This window comes from Passer montanus, unplaced genomic scaffold, assembly GCF_014805655.1.
Source record: "Passer montanus isolate IOZ18808 unplaced genomic scaffold, ASM1480565v1 scaffold93, whole genome shotgun sequence".
Taxonomy (NCBI): Eukaryota; Metazoa; Chordata; class Aves; order Passeriformes; family Passeridae; genus Passer; species Passer montanus.
The window spans coordinates 2,169,705-2,185,720 of record NW_024374701.1 but is presented as its reverse complement, the minus strand read 5'-3'; the positions used below and the strand labels follow the sequence as shown (position 1 = coordinate 2,185,720).

The following is a 16,016-nucleotide window of genomic DNA, read 5'->3' as shown; positions in this document are numbered from 1 at the left end:
TCCAAGCCCTGTCCAACCTGGCCTTGAGCACTTTTGGGGATGGGGCACCCACATGTCCTGAAGTGTGACCCTGCTGAGAAAGGATTCCCCTGGGGCTTTGGATGCTCAGCTCTGTAGGAAGCTTTGGGATAGCAGGAGCTGCAGACAGGGGGGAAGAGAAACGCTGTGGGCTGGTTTCTGCTCTGGGGACGTGCCCAGCTGAGTGTGTAGGAATTCAGAAAGCAAAGGACATAATTTTCTGGTACAGGTTTATAATGAATTTTGACTTAAAATAATAAGCAGTATACACAACATACACGTGAGTTGTACAGAGATGCTGTTGTATCGTTGGCTTCAGAACCTACCAGTAAGTTCACAGGTCTCATTTGCTCTCTCAAGCCCCGTGTGTCCACCAGCATCTAGAGGTGGCCTTTGTCTGTGTGCAGTCCTTCAGGGTTCAGTTCCAAGTTACAGCTCCACTTGTTCCCTGTGCTGGGGACACAGGGACAAGCCTCGTGCAGAGGTGACTCTTGCTCAGTGGGGTTAGTGATGTGTCAGGTCTGCTCGAGGGAAACACAGCTATCATGGAACTGTCTTACGGATTCACAACACCCTTCCTCTGGCCTTGCAAAAAAGAAACAGCAAGAATGCTTTTGCAAGAGTGGATTACTCTGAACTAGTGTTTTTTGCTGGTGAAGCTTTACTGTAAGGTAGATTCTCTGGGGAGGTGCAGGACTCCTCAGCCATCACGTCCCGACAGTCAGTCCTCCGATTCTCCGTCGGTCGCACCATCCCTTTGCCAAGAGAACCTTTGCAGGTTCACAGTTTAAGCAAGGATCACAGCCTCCTGCTATGTCGAGGATTAGTTTTGCTGAGCACACCGAAGGGCCCACAGTACCTCCTGGGAACTGTAGTCCTTTCCTTAGTGCTTCGTAGAATTAATTAAATAAAAGCCATGCAGTTGAACTACAGCTCCCAGAACATCGTGGCCCTCAGGGCACAGGGGTTTAAAAAAAAATCTCAAGGTGGGGTGGCAGTGGCTTCTTCCCTCAGTGCTCCTGTCTGGTCAGGTCTGGTCCAGCCACTCGGCCCGTTTGGGCGCTTTACACGTGTGCACGTCCACAGTGTCCTCGCACTCCTTGCAGCGCACAGCGCAGCACCAGTGGAACTTGCACTCGCACTTGGTGACGCGGGTGACGCGCGTGGTGTCGTAGCCGCGCCCGCAGCACATCACCTCGCAGCCGTCGGTCCCGCGCGACGCCTTGCTGCACACGCGGCCGGCCGTGCCCAGGGAGCCTGCGGGGAAGCGGCAGCAGTCAGGCTGTTCTCCTCCCTTCCCCACCCGCCTGCCCGCAGGGGTTACGGTGACACCGGGCGTCTCCATCTGCAGTGGGGGCCGTGGGTGCCACTGCTCTGCTGGGGACATCCCGCTGTTCCTGTCACAGCACGCACTGCAGGGGCGTCTCCAAGGGCACCGCTTCCAAGCCTGCGCTTGCTGTGCTTTATGGACATGGGATGCCACAAGCCCGGCCAGGGATGCAGCTTTGGTGTCTCTCGTGTCCCTTCTGATGGAGGGGTGGAATGACATGATCTTTCACATCCCTTCCAACCCAAAACCTTCTGGGTTTCTATGGCAATCTGCACGGCCCCCTTCCCATGCCCACTGCTAGAGCCTGTGTTTGCTGCTGCCACAGCGTAAGAGTGGTAGGGGACAGGGGTGGGCTCTCTGCAGCCCCTCTGTGCCTTGGGGAACCCCTGGAGCAGTGTGTGCCCACCGAGCCAGGTTTTGCAGCTGGCAAAGCTCAGAATGCCCTCTCTGCTTAGGCTGAGGATGGCAGGGCCATGTGCTCCCCACTGAACTCCTGTGGCTGCTGCAAACTAAACTGGGAATGCTCCAGGCTGAGAAACAATTGATCATGTCTGCTGGAGTCCAGCAGCCCTGATGCCTCCTCCCCGCTCTTATCCCAACCTCGTGTTCAGAGGCTCAGCCTGTTCAAGGGAGCTTTGCTCTGCAGAAGATGGGCTCTGAGGATACACTCCACTTCTGTGGTGACCAAAAGCCTGAGGGGTTTGGGCCTTGGTGTAAAGCCTGGGGATTTTGGACAAACACAGTCCTGCCTGTGCAGGTGTGGGGTGCTGTGGGGACTCTTGGGTCTGGCTAACTCCCTCTCCAAAGACTGGGGTTGAGTGAGGGAGCTGAGCCCCCAGGCTGGGCTAAATGGGACGGCTGGCTTGTTGGGAAGGGAGGAAGAGATGCTTTTGGGTAATGCCTGGAGCTCCAAGTTTTACCTGCTGACTTGTCCATCACGCAGTAATCAGGTGAGTTCTCAAAATACACCAGGTCTGTTTTTGTGGGCTTCCTGAAGTTCTTGTTGGCCACCGTGAAGCCAGTGCCATCCTGATTCATTGTCACCTGGATGGCCCCGTTGTATTTCTTCCTTAGGTAATCCCCTGTTTTTCGAAAATCTGACATTGCCAGCCAACAAGTCCTTAGTGTGCAGGAGCCGCTGACCCCGTGGCATTTGCACTCCAGCTTCAGGAAGCGCTTCACAGCCTGTGGGAAGAGAGATGGGTAAGGACCAGTGGTCACCCTGGGCATCAGACACTGCAGCAGGGTCTACTCCTTCCTGGTGCAGCTTATGAGCCCTTGGCTCTGTGGGATGGGGCTCCTAATGGAGGCCACCGATGCCAACATCAGCAAGGACACAGGAGGCAAAGGTGAGCAAGGCTCTGTCATTCCTTCCCTAGGGCAAGGCATGCAGGGGAGCTCTGGGAAGGCAGGGCAGCATCCAGCCTCATCCACAGCAGGAACCGCCCTCCAAAGATGCCCAAGGTCCCGTTTCTCTGGCCAAGCTGTTCTGGCTTGTTCTGCCCAGTCCCCTGCAGAAGGTCCCAGAGGACAGGCGAGCCCTGGCTCTGCTGCAGGGGCTGCACTCACCATCCTCCCGCAGCGGTTGTTGTGCAGGTTCATCAGCGCCCGGGCATCCTTCACCTTTTTCTCCTTGGCATCCACGAAGGCTTTGGCAAAGCGGATGCCGTAGTTGATGTTGTCGCTGCAGCCGCCCCAGTCGAACTCCCCGCGCTCGTCCTTGGAGCGGCCCCTCTTGAGCGGGTCACAGCTGCAGACCTTGAGGTCCCCTTGGCTGCAGGCCCGCGTGATGGCATAGACCACCCCGGCCGAGGAGATGGCGTAGACGAAGGCGGCCTCCCTGCTGCCTGCCACGGGGAGAGAAACAGCCATGGGGAGTGAGCGTGCCAGGCTGCGCCAAGCGCCTGCAGCCCGTGCAGAACCAGGGCTTGGGGAGCGAGGCCATCCTGTGTGGGGATAAACCAAGCCCAGCCATCTCTGCTGACCACAGTGTCCAGCCTCGGCTGCCCTGAAGCCCTTCAGAGTGATTGCAATGCTCAGGGTGCATGCCCATGGGTGGTGAGAGCAGCCAGCCCCCCTGCCAGGGCTGCTGCCCTCCCTCCTGGCACTGAGCAGAGCCAGCCCCAGCCCCAGCCCTGCTCTGCCTGCACAGCACAGCTTGCTGCCTGCGATTTTGTGTCTCTGGTTCAAGTTCGCAGCTGGTTTTATAATGCTGTAAAAGAAGCTGCAAATCAAAACCATGTTAGTCTTCATTTCGAGAGCCTTTGAAAGCAACTTCAAAGGCAGCAGAGCTCTCTTTGGGCCTCGCAGGATGGGGCTGTGGCGAGGAGCTTTCATCATTCCCCGTCCTTTGCCAGGAGAGGATGCGAGCAGGAGAAAAGGTGCCGTGATGGGAACAGAGAGGCTGAGCAGGCAGGCTGCAGCATGGCAGGGTGAATGCTGCATTCAGCATTCCAGTCCCCTTCCTCCAGTCGGGTCGGGCATCTGGCTCGTGGCTCTGCTGCTTGTCCACCCCACGGGCAGCTGCCCCATCCCCCCGCCAGCCAGGAGCAAGCCCCCCACTCACCAGCTCCTTCCGTGGCACTCACGTGTCCTCCATACGAGCTGCGAGTGGAAAGACTCTCCCAGCCGCTTTTGATTTGGAGGCCACATGGCTGGATGCTCCCGGCACGTCATGGGATGCAGCAGCATCTGTCCTGCAGTGCTGCTGCCCGGGCCAGGGCTCACGCTGGCTCCCAGGGCCTGTTTGCTCCCAGAGCACTCCCGGGGCAGCTGCAGCCACCGTGCTGCTCCTGCTCTGGAGCCGCCCCACCCCTGCCCCACCTTTCCTCTCTGCTCCTTGGGTACATTTCTTGGGTGTGTCCCTGCTTGTGCTGTATCCATCCCTCACCTGGAGAGGGAAGGTCTCTCCCGGGCAGGGCTGTGCCCAGTCCCTTGTGCAGGGCTGGCACCTGCCTGTAGCCATGGTCCTCCTCCACCTCAGAGCCTGAGGCAGGGACTGGAGCTGCATCTGTGCCTTGCCTCCCTTGCCATGCGAGGGAACAGCCAGTTCCCACGTGAATTGCTGAGTCCTGGCCAACCCCGCTCTCCAAATATTTATATATCCCATTACTGTTTACATATGCGCCTGTTCTCCGGAGGTGTCTCCTCCTTCCCCCTTCTCCCCCAGCGCTCCCCCTGCTCCATCTCATCTGGTGCAGCCATCCCAAGCGCAGTGCTCTGCTCCCATTACTGCTTGATTAATTTACAAGCAAAGGCAAAGCTCTCCTCAGGGAGTAATCCAAGCCACCGGGCATGGCAGCCAGGGGAGGAGAGACTCTGCAGGAAGACAAGTCCCGTGGTGGTGGGAGGGGACAGGGCAGGACCTACTTCGCAGCATGACCCGGCCGAAGACGGTGTGGTCGCGGTCCAGGGTGCTGCAGTTCCAGCGGTGGTGCCGGAATTGGTGCTGGCACTCCCGGATCCACTCCTTGGCTCCCTCCCCGACCGACTGCATGATGTCAGGGTACCTCTGGCAGAGCTGCCGCTGCTTGTTCACCAGCCCGGGGATGTTGTCACAGATCACCCTCGCGCCCAGTGCCCCGATGTACCTGCGAGAGAGAACGGCGCCGCGTCACTGCCCTGCCTGCTGAGTCACACAAACACTGAATATCCCCTGGGATGGGGCCCACGAGGGTCATCCAGTGCAGCCCCTGCACAGGACACCCCCAAAATCCCACCCTGCGACTGAGAGTATTGGCTAAACACTTCTTGATGTCTGGCAGCCTTGGGGCCATGACCACTGCCCTGGGGAGCCTGTTCAGTGCCCGAACAGCTTCTGGAAGAACCTTCTCCTGATATCCAGCCTAAACCTCCCCTGACACAGCTCCAGGCATTGCCCTGGCTCCTGTCCCTGGTCACTGAGAGCAGAGACCAGAGCTGTCCCTCCACTGCCCGTCAGGAGGAGGCTGCAGACCCCAGAGAGGTCTGACCTCAGTCTCCTCCAGCTGAACAAACCAAGCCGCTCCAGGTCCTCACTCTGCTTGCTGGGTCTTACACTGAAGCCTAGTTTCCCTCTTTCCTTTCCAGCTGTGTCAGAGCTGCTCCAGGCTCTGCCCCAAGTGTCTCTGCACAGAAATGTCGCCCTTGCAGCATCCCCTTGGCACGGGAGAGCTGTGAGGCACATGAGGTCTGCCTGGGGCTGTGGTTCAGACAGGCAGGGCACAGGGACAGGGCACAGCTGAGCCATCACAGTCTTTTTGTTTAATAAAATAACCCTGAAATGCATGAGCCAGGAGCAAGCAGAGCTTTTCTCAGTGTGTGCATCACTGCAGGAAGGAGCAGGGTGTCTGTGGAGCCCCTGTCCCCCAGCACAGTCAGCTCTGGGTGCTGTGAGTCACGGGATGTCTCCCATAAGCCTGGCCTGTGTCAGCTCCTGGGGCAGCAGCACAGAAACTTGCTGATGTGCAAAACCTCCCTCCCACCCTCTTCCCAACACCCCAGCCCTGCTGAGCACAGCAGGATGGAGCCCAGCTGAGCCCAGTGCGGCTCGTGCAGGCTCTGCCCTTCCTCTGCCTGCACTCATCAGGAGCGTCCATGGCACAGACTCCTGTGGCATGCGCAGATGAGGGAGGAAGAGGAGCAGGCTGCACTCCCCACCCACACTGCCATCCCCCAGCTGTCGATTTCGCTCTGTGCATCTCCTGAACATTTACTCCCGTGCCCTGAAGCTCCACAACTGGCAGAATTAAGCTGTGGCCCCTCTCTTCCCCGTGTCCCACCTGTGTCCTGGTGCCCTCCCTGCAGCAGGGGAGAGCAGGAACCCGGAGCAGACGGACGAGGCACAGAGAGCAGCCTGCCAGAGCCCATGGGCAGCTTCCCACAGCCACGGGGGAGGGACCCCAGCTCTGCCCCGCACTCTCCCCATCCCGGACAATGGCAGCAACGTGGAATTTTCCATCCCAGTCGGCTCCCGCCTGCACCGCCCGCTCACCCCTCCGGCTGCTTGTGCTCGAGGATGACTTTTGCTGCAGAGCACGGAGCTGGGATTCTGGCTGGAAGGGATGAGGTTTGGGTGGTATTCAGATTTTTTTCTAACCCCCAGTCTGGAAGCAAAAACCATCCTTCAATAATAATAAAAAGCAATAAGCTTGGATAATATTTCATTGTCTATCTCTGGACATGTTCTCTCAGTTCCATCCACCCCAGAGAGAGCTCCCAGGCTCAGGAAAGCCCTGCAAGCACACAAAGCAATGGGATCTGCTCCCTCTTTTAAAATATTTTGTTTAAATGCTGGCAGAAGCACAAGGTCATCTCGGGCTGGAGCTGAGGATAATAAACCCAGCTCCCCATGGCTCTGCAAGCCCAGACTCCAAGGGGCAGTGAGCATTATTGCCACAGGCATGCTCTCCAGCCTTTCATCCCGGGGCAGAGGAACGGGGAAGTGGCAGAAGCTGTTTAGGAAAGAAAAGCCAACAGGAGCTCCTCGAGCAGGGCCAGCTGCAGATGTTTCACTGCCTTGCTCGTGCCAAACTCAGAGCAGCCCCTCCCTTCCCATGGGGTCAGGGCAGAGGAGTCCCACCAGCTGCACGGTGGCACGGTGGCATCAAGTGGGACTGCAGAATTCCTTTCAGGACACATGGTCAGGTCCCCAGCCCTAAATCCGTTCTGCCAGCAAGGATGGGGGTGGCTGGCTTCCCCTGCCTGTGCTGGCAAGGTGAGAGGAGATGCTGGGAGGAAGCAGCTTGCACGATGGAGGTTCAGAAGTAGCCAAAGCTCCTCTTTGCTGGAGAAAATGATGCTGGGGAAGCTGGGAAAGGTGAAATGTTCTGTGATGGGCCAGTTCGCCAGGGACCTTGTGGGGCTGGGGCACTGGTCTCCAGTCCCAGCACTGCGAGTGGAGCTGCCAGGACTGAGAGTGATGGATAAAGCACTAACACCATCCCCCGGGAGACCGAGATCAAGGGAAACCCTCCAGACAAGATAAACACTAGGCACTCCCTTTTTCACACTGGAAGCTAATTACTTCTCCTTAATTCTCCTGCCAAATACCCAGATCAGAGCAAACATTATCAGCAGGAGAAAGTGGAGGGAGAGCAGCGTGAAGGGCACCAACTGCTGCAGCAGCAGCTCGCCGTGAGCACCCCAGAAGGGCCAGGGGCAGCGGCTGCATCTCCCTTTGCCTGTGGCAGCACATTCACCACAGCACCTACAGCATTCCAGCAGAGTTTATGTACTGAAATCTAACACACAACTAAAGGGAAAATTCCTCCCATGACCTGGAAAGGCTGTGGTTGTCTCGGCAAAGGCGAAGGCTTGGTGAGAAATGCTCCAGTAGAGTTCAGTTACTCTGAAATGGAGCAAGACGAGGAACATCAGAAAATTCTGCCAAGCAGAGTTTTGGGAAGGAAAAAACCCAAACATTTGTTTTGGATAGATGAAAGCATCCCTTCCAATTTTATTTCTCAAAATCTGTGACATTTTAAAAATACTGCAACGCGAAAGACAATGGATGTTCTGAGAAGTCCCCAGCTGCCTTATCAGAACTTCATTTTCAAACAAATGAAACTCTGCTGGAAGTGGCACACTTCTGCAGTGCTGTACTCTGGGGCAATCTGCATTTTTATAGCTGAAAAAAACCCACAGAACCCCAGCCCTGAGTTCAGAAAAGTCTGTGAGGGATAACTTCTGATGCTGGGGGCTGCTCAGGCCTGGACTTCAGGGCTGGGAGGAGAGAGGCAGGAGCCGGGCAGCCTGCAGGGAGGAGGAGCTGCAGGCAGGGAAGAAGGGAGTGGATAATTAAGTGCATGTGGGGATAACAATCCCCCACCCTGCCCAACAGGACTCCACATGCTGCTGCCTCCTGGGGGTGTGCAAAGCCCTGGCACTGCCCTTTGCCAAGTGCAGAGCTGTCTGCCAGCCTGGCTGAGGGGCTGGCACAACCCCTGTGGCCACCCTGGCCTGCAGTGTCCCCTCCTGCCCGTCGCTGTGCAGTCTGGAGCTGGCTGCATCTCCCTTTTCCCCGGAGCTGGGTGTGAGGGCCGTGCTGGGGGACGCAGGGCTGCCTCCCTGCCCTCCCTGCCCCGCTGCTCACAAGGCAGCAGCAGCAGCAGCACGGACACCTCATCCTCCACGGGCAGGTGCTTTTGGAGCCTGCGAGGCCAAGCCCTCCTCTGTCCCTGCGAGCTGCAGGGCTGCCTGCAGAGGTGCAGGGCTGCATGCAGAGGTGCAGGGCTGCCTGCAGAGGTGCAGGGCTGCACGCAGAGGTGCAGGGCTGCATGCAGAGGTGCAGGGCTGCATGCAGAGGCTGCAGCGAGCTCATCCGGCGCCCGCGAGTGGAACAGGAGACACCCGTCACGCGCTGCCTTCCAAGCTGTTGTTCTTTGGAGAGTCTGCTGACTTTGGCTCTTGTAAACAAGGAGAAACCTAAATTGCTTCTAAGATAAACATGCAAATCAGAGGCAGACGCATCTATTTAGCTGGTGGCGTGCGGGCTGTGCGAGCCCCCTCCTCGCTGGGCTGGGCTGGGTGTCCGGCTCCTGGGCTTCCCACACCAGCCCTGGGCTCTGAACAGCTCCTCCCTGCACGTGCTCACTGGGACAGATCAGCTGGGAAATGTCTCTTGGAAAATGAGGTTTGGAAGAAATTAATTTAGTGGGAATTCATAGAATTACATGGAATCAGAAACTGTCCCGTTGCTCTTCCATAATACCAAGGTGTTCCTGCAAAGTGAGTGAGTGCCCCAATTCAGTTTCAATGAAATTCATACTAGACACTGCTTTAGCTAAGATTTGATTTTTCACCATTTCATAAGGCACTGGAAAACCTATTTGAACATAACTTGATTTTAAAAGGGAAATCTTTGGAATTACCATTCTCAGACAAATCTACATTTTAGTGCTCTGAATTCAAACAGCTGCTTGAAACATCATAAATTCCCACTGTGGGTTGCACCAATACCATTAAAGGCACAGTTTTCAATTAGATTAATAGAAGCTAAGCTTAACAAAAACCACTGTCACAGTTTTACCCGCGGGGGTTGTGGACAGTCTGTGCTTCTGAGGTCTGCTCAGAGCTCTGAGGCTGAGAAGAGAACGTGGTCTGGCTTCTTGGTGGCATCAGAGGCTGTTGGAGCCCACCCCCTGGGAAGAGTGACTCAGTTCCCCATTGCTCTGTGACAGCTTTGGCAGCCCTGAAGGACCAGCCTGGGAGCCAAGCTACCCTGGCTTCTGGTCTCTTCCCATCCCACTGGATCCTCATGAAATCTGTGTTTTGGAGGGAGGCTGGAAAGCCGTAGGCAGCTGTTGGAGACAGCTTGTGCAGATAGGATCAAATCCAACATCCCTGCCTCTCTGCCTGCTAAAGAGCAAATTCCATCATGCCTGGCAGCATTTCACCTCCTCGAGTTCTTTGCATACTTCCCAAGGATGCTGCACCTTCCTTCCTCTGCTCTCCCTGCTGTGGCAGACAATTTACAGCCAACTGCCAAGCACTGCGGGTTGCAAGGTGCTATAAACATCTGAGATATTATTTTAGTATTACAAACCTGAGTATTTTATTAAGCCCCACTGGGAACAGGGCCATCCTGGCCTGCTGGAATTGTTAACGCCTTTGAGTGATTAATAGTCCTAATTTCCTCACTTACAGCCACTACTCTGCATGTTGAGAGCCTTAGTCTCACTTCAATAATGTTTAATATCATAATGTTGAGCCACTACCAGTGCCACTAAGGGGGCATTTTTTATTTTCTGCACCATCTTTCTCTTTCTTGTGCATCCCTCTTTTAAAGTTGTCTGCCTTCAGATCCTGGTCAGAGACCTCTCTTTGCGGTTTTCCTGCACCCCGTGCAGTTTTGGGATGCAGTTTCTGCTGAGGAGGACTGAGCACTGTGGTCCTGGGGAGATGGAGCAGATGGGTGCTGCAGTCTCTTGTCCCCTGAGCGGATGTGGGAGGCTTTGCTCTTGGCATCTTGCATTACAGTAACCTGAAAATTGAGGTCTGAAATCTTTGGTCAGCACTGGGTTAAAGCTGTTCCTTGTTGCTGGTGCATGAATACAAAATAATTGCTCATTAAAAATATGCTTTACCCTTAAGAATAATTTTTTTCTCCCTTAAAGTCCTTTCCTAAAAGGTGGGGAGGTAAGACAGCCTCTGGTGATAGAACCGGATGTACAATTCTCTTTTCCATGGCATATCCTGGGTGTTGGGTGTGAGCTGCTCCAAGAAAAAGCTGTGTTTCCACGAGCTCTGGCCCAGCACACATCTCCTCATGGCACTGCTGAAATCACTTTTGGTAATAGCAAAAGCTAATGAGTTTGGAAGAGCAGAAGGATTTTTTTCCTTCTGCATTTCTTTCTTAGAAAGATTTCCCATAGGTGAAAGTGACCCTAAAGAAAAATGGACTGAGCAGCACAGTTAGGATTATTATAACTGCTCAGAGTGACTGAGAGAACCCATCTGTTCCATCCAGCCCAACCAAGAACACCAGGGCTGCTGCAAAGGCCACGGGGTTCATTCTCCATCAGCCTGACATTACTTTAAAACTGATTTTTCACAGCATGGCTGCCCGGACAGCCGAGCTGCGGAGCGCCTCAGGATAAAGACTTCCTGGTCACTGACCTCCTGCTTTTATTGCCATGCAAAGTGCTCTGCAACAACAAACTGACAGCCGGGCGAGCACCCGGAGATCTCCGTGTCCCAAGGGCTGCACGTCCTCTCCCCTCCGAGGTGGCAAGTTCTGCTCCTGCAGCTTTGTCCATGGCAAAGGGGCTGGAATTAGATGCTTTAAGGTCCTTTCCGACCCCTTCTGTGATTCCATGATTCGGTATTGTTTCTGCAGCAGTGCCAAGACTGAAAGGGTGATGAGCTGCTCGGCAGCAGAAGCACTGGGGGCAACACTCCACGGCTCAGGATGGGATCACAGCCACGGACACACAGCCCTCGGAGCCCCCACGCAGCCCCCAGACCCTCTAGGAGCAAAGCCCCCGGGGGCTGCTGTGGGTCTGCCCAGCTGAGACTGGCACGGAGGGAGCAGCGGGGCTGAGGAGCTCCTCCATGCAGCTGGCTTCCCTTGGCTCGATTTCAAACATTCCTATTGATGCTATTTCCCCTCCCACACACCTTAGCATGATGCCTGCCTAAATGAGCTTGTCTCTCCTGTATCCCATATCCTATGTCCACACGTGTGGCTCCATGTTTCCATCACTCCTTGTGCCCATCCCCTGCAGCTGGGCAGCACTGGCGTCCCAGTGGAAACACACGGCAAATCCTGGGCAAGAACAGCAGTGGGAGCACAGCCAGCAGCCCATCCTGGTGGGAATGGCTCCTTCTCCATCTCAGTGGGGTGTCCTTGCCAAACCTTGGCCAGAGCCATGCCCAGGGGCTGCTCTGGTGCAGAGGGAGCCAGGGGCACTCCTGCTTCATGATTTGCCCGTGGTGTGTTTTCCATGCCCATAAACACACTCCTCCTTCCCTGGGCAGGGAAGGGAGCTCACCATGGTGGCTGCCTGACTCTGGACTGGTCATCCCTCAGAATCCCCACATGTGCATCACACCCTGGCATGCAGCAGCTCTCTTGGAGCCCCCGTATCCTCACAGCTCCATGGGTAGCCCCATGTGCTTGCCAGGCTCCCACATGCTCTCCAACCCACACCCAAACTTGCAATCCTCTTCCTTCCACAGATTTGTTTTATCTCTTTGGGAGCCTGATGCCTCCCATCTGTTCCAATGCCAAATGAAATTAAATATTTGTAGTTTCCAAGGGCTGTGGTTAGCAATAAACAAGTTAGCTAACAAGGATTTGATGTGCTGGGGAGCTGGGAGGGTCTCTGTGGGTTGCAGGAGAGTGGGTGTGTGTGAGGGTGGGATGCAGGGGGCTATGCAGGGCTTTGTGTACATTTTTCTTTAACCAAACCTTTAATTTTAGGATGGCTTTCCACACCAGAACGGCTCGCCGGGCTCTCAACAGCGAGTAAACTCTACTTAGTTATTTACAACGAGTTTGTTTATTGCACAGTTTGTGTTTATAAGCAACATTTGTCTAATCTCCCAAATCTTTCCAAAGGAATTTCGGAGGCCGCTTTTGGGGCCTGGCGGGCTCTGGGGGCGCGGGGCACAGCCCTGCCAGCCCCGACCACGCTGCTCTCCCCACCCCGCACGCAAGTGTAAACGGGATTTAGGGATTTTCCCGTTGCATTCTTCCTTAATTTCTGTCTGTGTTTCAGCTGGTATTTTGTTGCTAAGTAACATTTTGGAGTTTGGCAGCATTTGTGCGAGGGTGCTGCTCCCCACAGCCACAGCCACCCCGCTGTCACCGTTGGTGACAGAGCCCGGCCACAACCACACAGGCCAAAACCCCAAAACCACGCTGTCCCCAACCTGTCCCCTCTGCCCGTGCTCTGAGCACGTGCACACGCACACACACCCACCCACAGCCACTCTCTTGGGTGCCAAAGTTCACCCATTCCCGGCGTTTATGTGAAGCGGTTGGGCCATGCCTGACGTCACCGAAAATTAATAATTTGCAGTTGTTTAGGAGAAACATTTGGTTGATATTTCCTTTCCATGTACTGTGATCAGAGGAGACCCAATTTTTCCTATTAAACTACTTAAAAAGTTGACTCCGAAAATGAGAAGCATTTCCTCTAGTTCCCCAAGTTTATTGTGTGTGAATCCCTAGAAGAATTTGGCAATAATAATTAAAATAAGGAAGGATGATGCACCACCAAATGTATTTACTGTAATATCAGTGGTGCTAAAGATGTACTTGGAAACCTATGCAAATCACTGAATAACTTTTTTCCCAAACCACAGCTGGTTGAAACCATTTTCAGTAAAACACAATTTCATCTAAACACGCTATTTCATCAGGGCTGACACGTCCAGCGCTCAGTTCAATTTGGGCTTTTCTTAGGAATGTTCTGCTTTCCAGAAGAGAAGGCTCAATTGAAAGCGTGACCCTTAAGAGTTTAATATACTCCATTTCTAACTGTTTTTGTTTTAAAAGTCATGTATTTCAGGTCCTGGGGACCAATATGCTCGGTAAAAATGTCCAAAGGCTGCCCCGGGGCCGTGGGGCTGCCCAGCCCCGGACAGGCTCAGCTCCCCTGGGCTGCCAGCCGGGGATCAGCCTGCGAGCTGAGAGCACAAACTGCTGTGGGAGCTAAATCGAGCTTCCTCCAAACAAGCCGCAGCTACCGAGGCTTTAAACGTGGCTGCTTTTCCTCCCGCTCGCTGGGAAGCCGCAGGCGCTCGGAGCGGGGCAGACCGCGGCTACAGCCGGGGAAATGGGCGGCTTCAACACTCCTCCCGAAGAAGGAATTTTCACCCTTGAGGCAGCATCCACGAGTGCTCCCAGAACTGCCCATCTCTGGGCACATGATGCTGTGGCTGCTCCATTCCTGCTTTCCTCCCAGCCGTGTTATCCCAAGCACCCACTCCTCAGCTCCAAGGAACCTCTCTTTCTCCAGCCTCTGTGATAATGGAAATACTCCAACTTCTGCCCTGTCCCTTCCTTCCTTCCTCAGCTTTTCACATTTCAGCAGCCTCGCCTTGCCCGCAGAAGCAATCCTGCCCTCACCTGCCCTGCTGGGCCGGGGCAGAGCTGGCTCTGGAAGCCAGGTCAGTGCTTGTATCAACCTGAGACTCCCCAGCAGTGACTCATTTTCTCTCCCAGTGATTCCAGTTCCCCTCAGCTGACCAGTTTTCGGGAAAGTTCCTCTGGGCACGGCTGTGAACAGCCATTTGTCCCCCAAACCATCTTCTGGTCTCTTGACGGAGTCGCTTTTGTGCTTGGTTGCCACCAGTTGCCCGAGCAGCCCCGAGCTCCCGCTCCCTCCTGGCCCCACCGCGTTCCCACCAGCCCTGCTCACCCTGGATCGCTGTGCCGGGGATGCCAGCCCGGCCGGGGCTGCCACACGCCCGGACGTGCTCTCCAACACCGAATACTTGTGCTATCTGCGCGACTCTAAGTGCTCCCGGCCCCGTGCAGAGAGCTCCACGGTAGCTGAGAATTCCCAGAAACTACCACTTTCTTTCAGTGGCAGACGGGTTGAATTTGATTAAGTTTTGCCTCATCCACCGTGATCTGTTAATGATGATGAGATTGGCATGGAAAACGCTGTTTTCCACAAGATTAGAGAGGACTTTTATAGGGTGGGGGACACTGAGAACTTTACTGCAGCCAACAATTTTTTTTCGCCAGTGTTGCTGAACTACTGAAACAGCACAGGGTCACTTGGAAACCTTCTCGATCCTTGTTTTCCTAATTACTGTCATTCTGCATAGATGACTTTTCATTGTTACACGAACCGGGGCAGGAGGGGACTCATTTCCACAAGGTTTTTGTTATGGCGTCACTTCTGTCTCTTACAAAGCCTCATCTTATCTAAAGGAAGGGGGACATCAACTTTCTTCGCTTCCCAGGAGCAAAATAAATAACTGCAGGGGCAGCAGGGCATGGGAGTGATGGGAGCTCCGGCGGGGGGATCGGGGGATCCGAGCCGTGCCCTTCCCTGCCCAAACCGCACCGAGGGGCTCGTCCTGCTCCTCGCCAGGGAGGGAACGCTGTCAGCGGTGTCACAGCTCATGGGCTCTGCTCCCCGACAGCACCGAGCTCCCCGCGGCAAGTCCCATGCCTCAGGAATCCCGGCGGCATTTTCGGGCCCCGGAGGGCTCGGTACCGGCCCGGGCGGTTCCGTGTCCGCCGCTCGGCTCTGGGAGCCCGGTGCGGCCGGGCCGCGCAGGTGGAGCCGCGGGGAGCCCGCACGGCCCGGCCGCTCCCGCACGTCGGGCGCTGCGGGGCTCGCTGCGCTCCCGCCGGCGCTGCCCCGTCCCCCGCTCGGTATTCCCCGTCCCCGTGCCCGTTCTCATCCCGATCTCCATCCCCGTCTCCATCCCCGGTGGCGGGGCCTCACTCACCACCACGAGGAGTCGGCGCGGGGCGTCAGGGCGAGCAGCAGCAGGACGAGGGGCAGGCAAAGCCGGGGGGCCGCGCCCGCCGTCCGAGGGAAGGCTCCGCACTCCGCACGCCCGGGGGCCACGGCAATCCCAGGAGACGCTTCCAGGCGGTTTGGGCTGAGCATATCTCTCCGGGGCGGGGTCCAGACGGAGAAATGACCGGGGAAGGGGGTCCTGCCCGCGCTCCCCTCGGGGCACTGCCCGTCACGGCCCCGCGGCGCGTCCGCCGGCTCCGCGCTGCTGAGCGAGCCCCGGCTGGGCCCCCGCGCCCAGGCTCATGCTGCCGGGGGGGCGGCGGGGGGGTCCCTCCCCGCGGGGCCGGGGGCGCTCGGCGGGGCCCCCCGGGCGGCGGGGCCGGGCCGGGCCATGGAGGTCCTTGCGCGGAGGGCGAGGGCGCTCTGGGGATGGGAGCGCGGGGGCCGCGGCCAAATATTGCCGGCGCCCGCCGAGCTGCGGGCTCTCATTGGGCAGAGTCAGAGGCGCGGAGCCGCCGCTCCGGCCGGACCGACCCCCGCCTCCCCGAGGGCACGTCGGACAGCCCCCCCGGGCTCCTGCCCCCCCGGGCTCCTGCCCCCCCGGGCTCCTGCCCCCGGGCCGCTCCCGGCACCGAGCCCGCACCCGCGGGGATGCGGCGCGGAGCCGCCGGTCGCGGCCGCTCCGTCGGGTCCCGGCCGGGGAAGCGGCTCAGCGGCGTTGCGGGATGCGGAATGCGGGATGCGGGATGTGGGATGCG

General features: G+C 56.6%; 1 protein-coding gene across 1 annotated transcript; it reads right to left on the bottom strand.

Annotated features, from left to right (window-relative positions):
• Positions 1 to 231: 231 nt before the first annotated feature.
• On the bottom strand, positions 232 to 15,614 carry WNT2B (Wnt family member 2B). Its single transcript, XM_039695898.1, has 5 exons — positions 15,245 to 15,614; positions 4,718 to 4,938; positions 2,918 to 3,195; positions 2,269 to 2,533; positions 232 to 1,275 (listed from the first exon to the last, which is right to left on the bottom strand). The coding sequence occupies exons 1-5, from the start codon at positions 15,406 to 15,408 to the stop codon at positions 1,046 to 1,048; spliced, it is 1,158 nt and encodes a 385-aa protein (XP_039551832.1). The 5' UTR covers positions 15,409 to 15,614; the 3' UTR covers positions 232 to 1,045.
• Between the last annotated feature and the right edge of the window lie 402 nt (positions 15,615 to 16,016).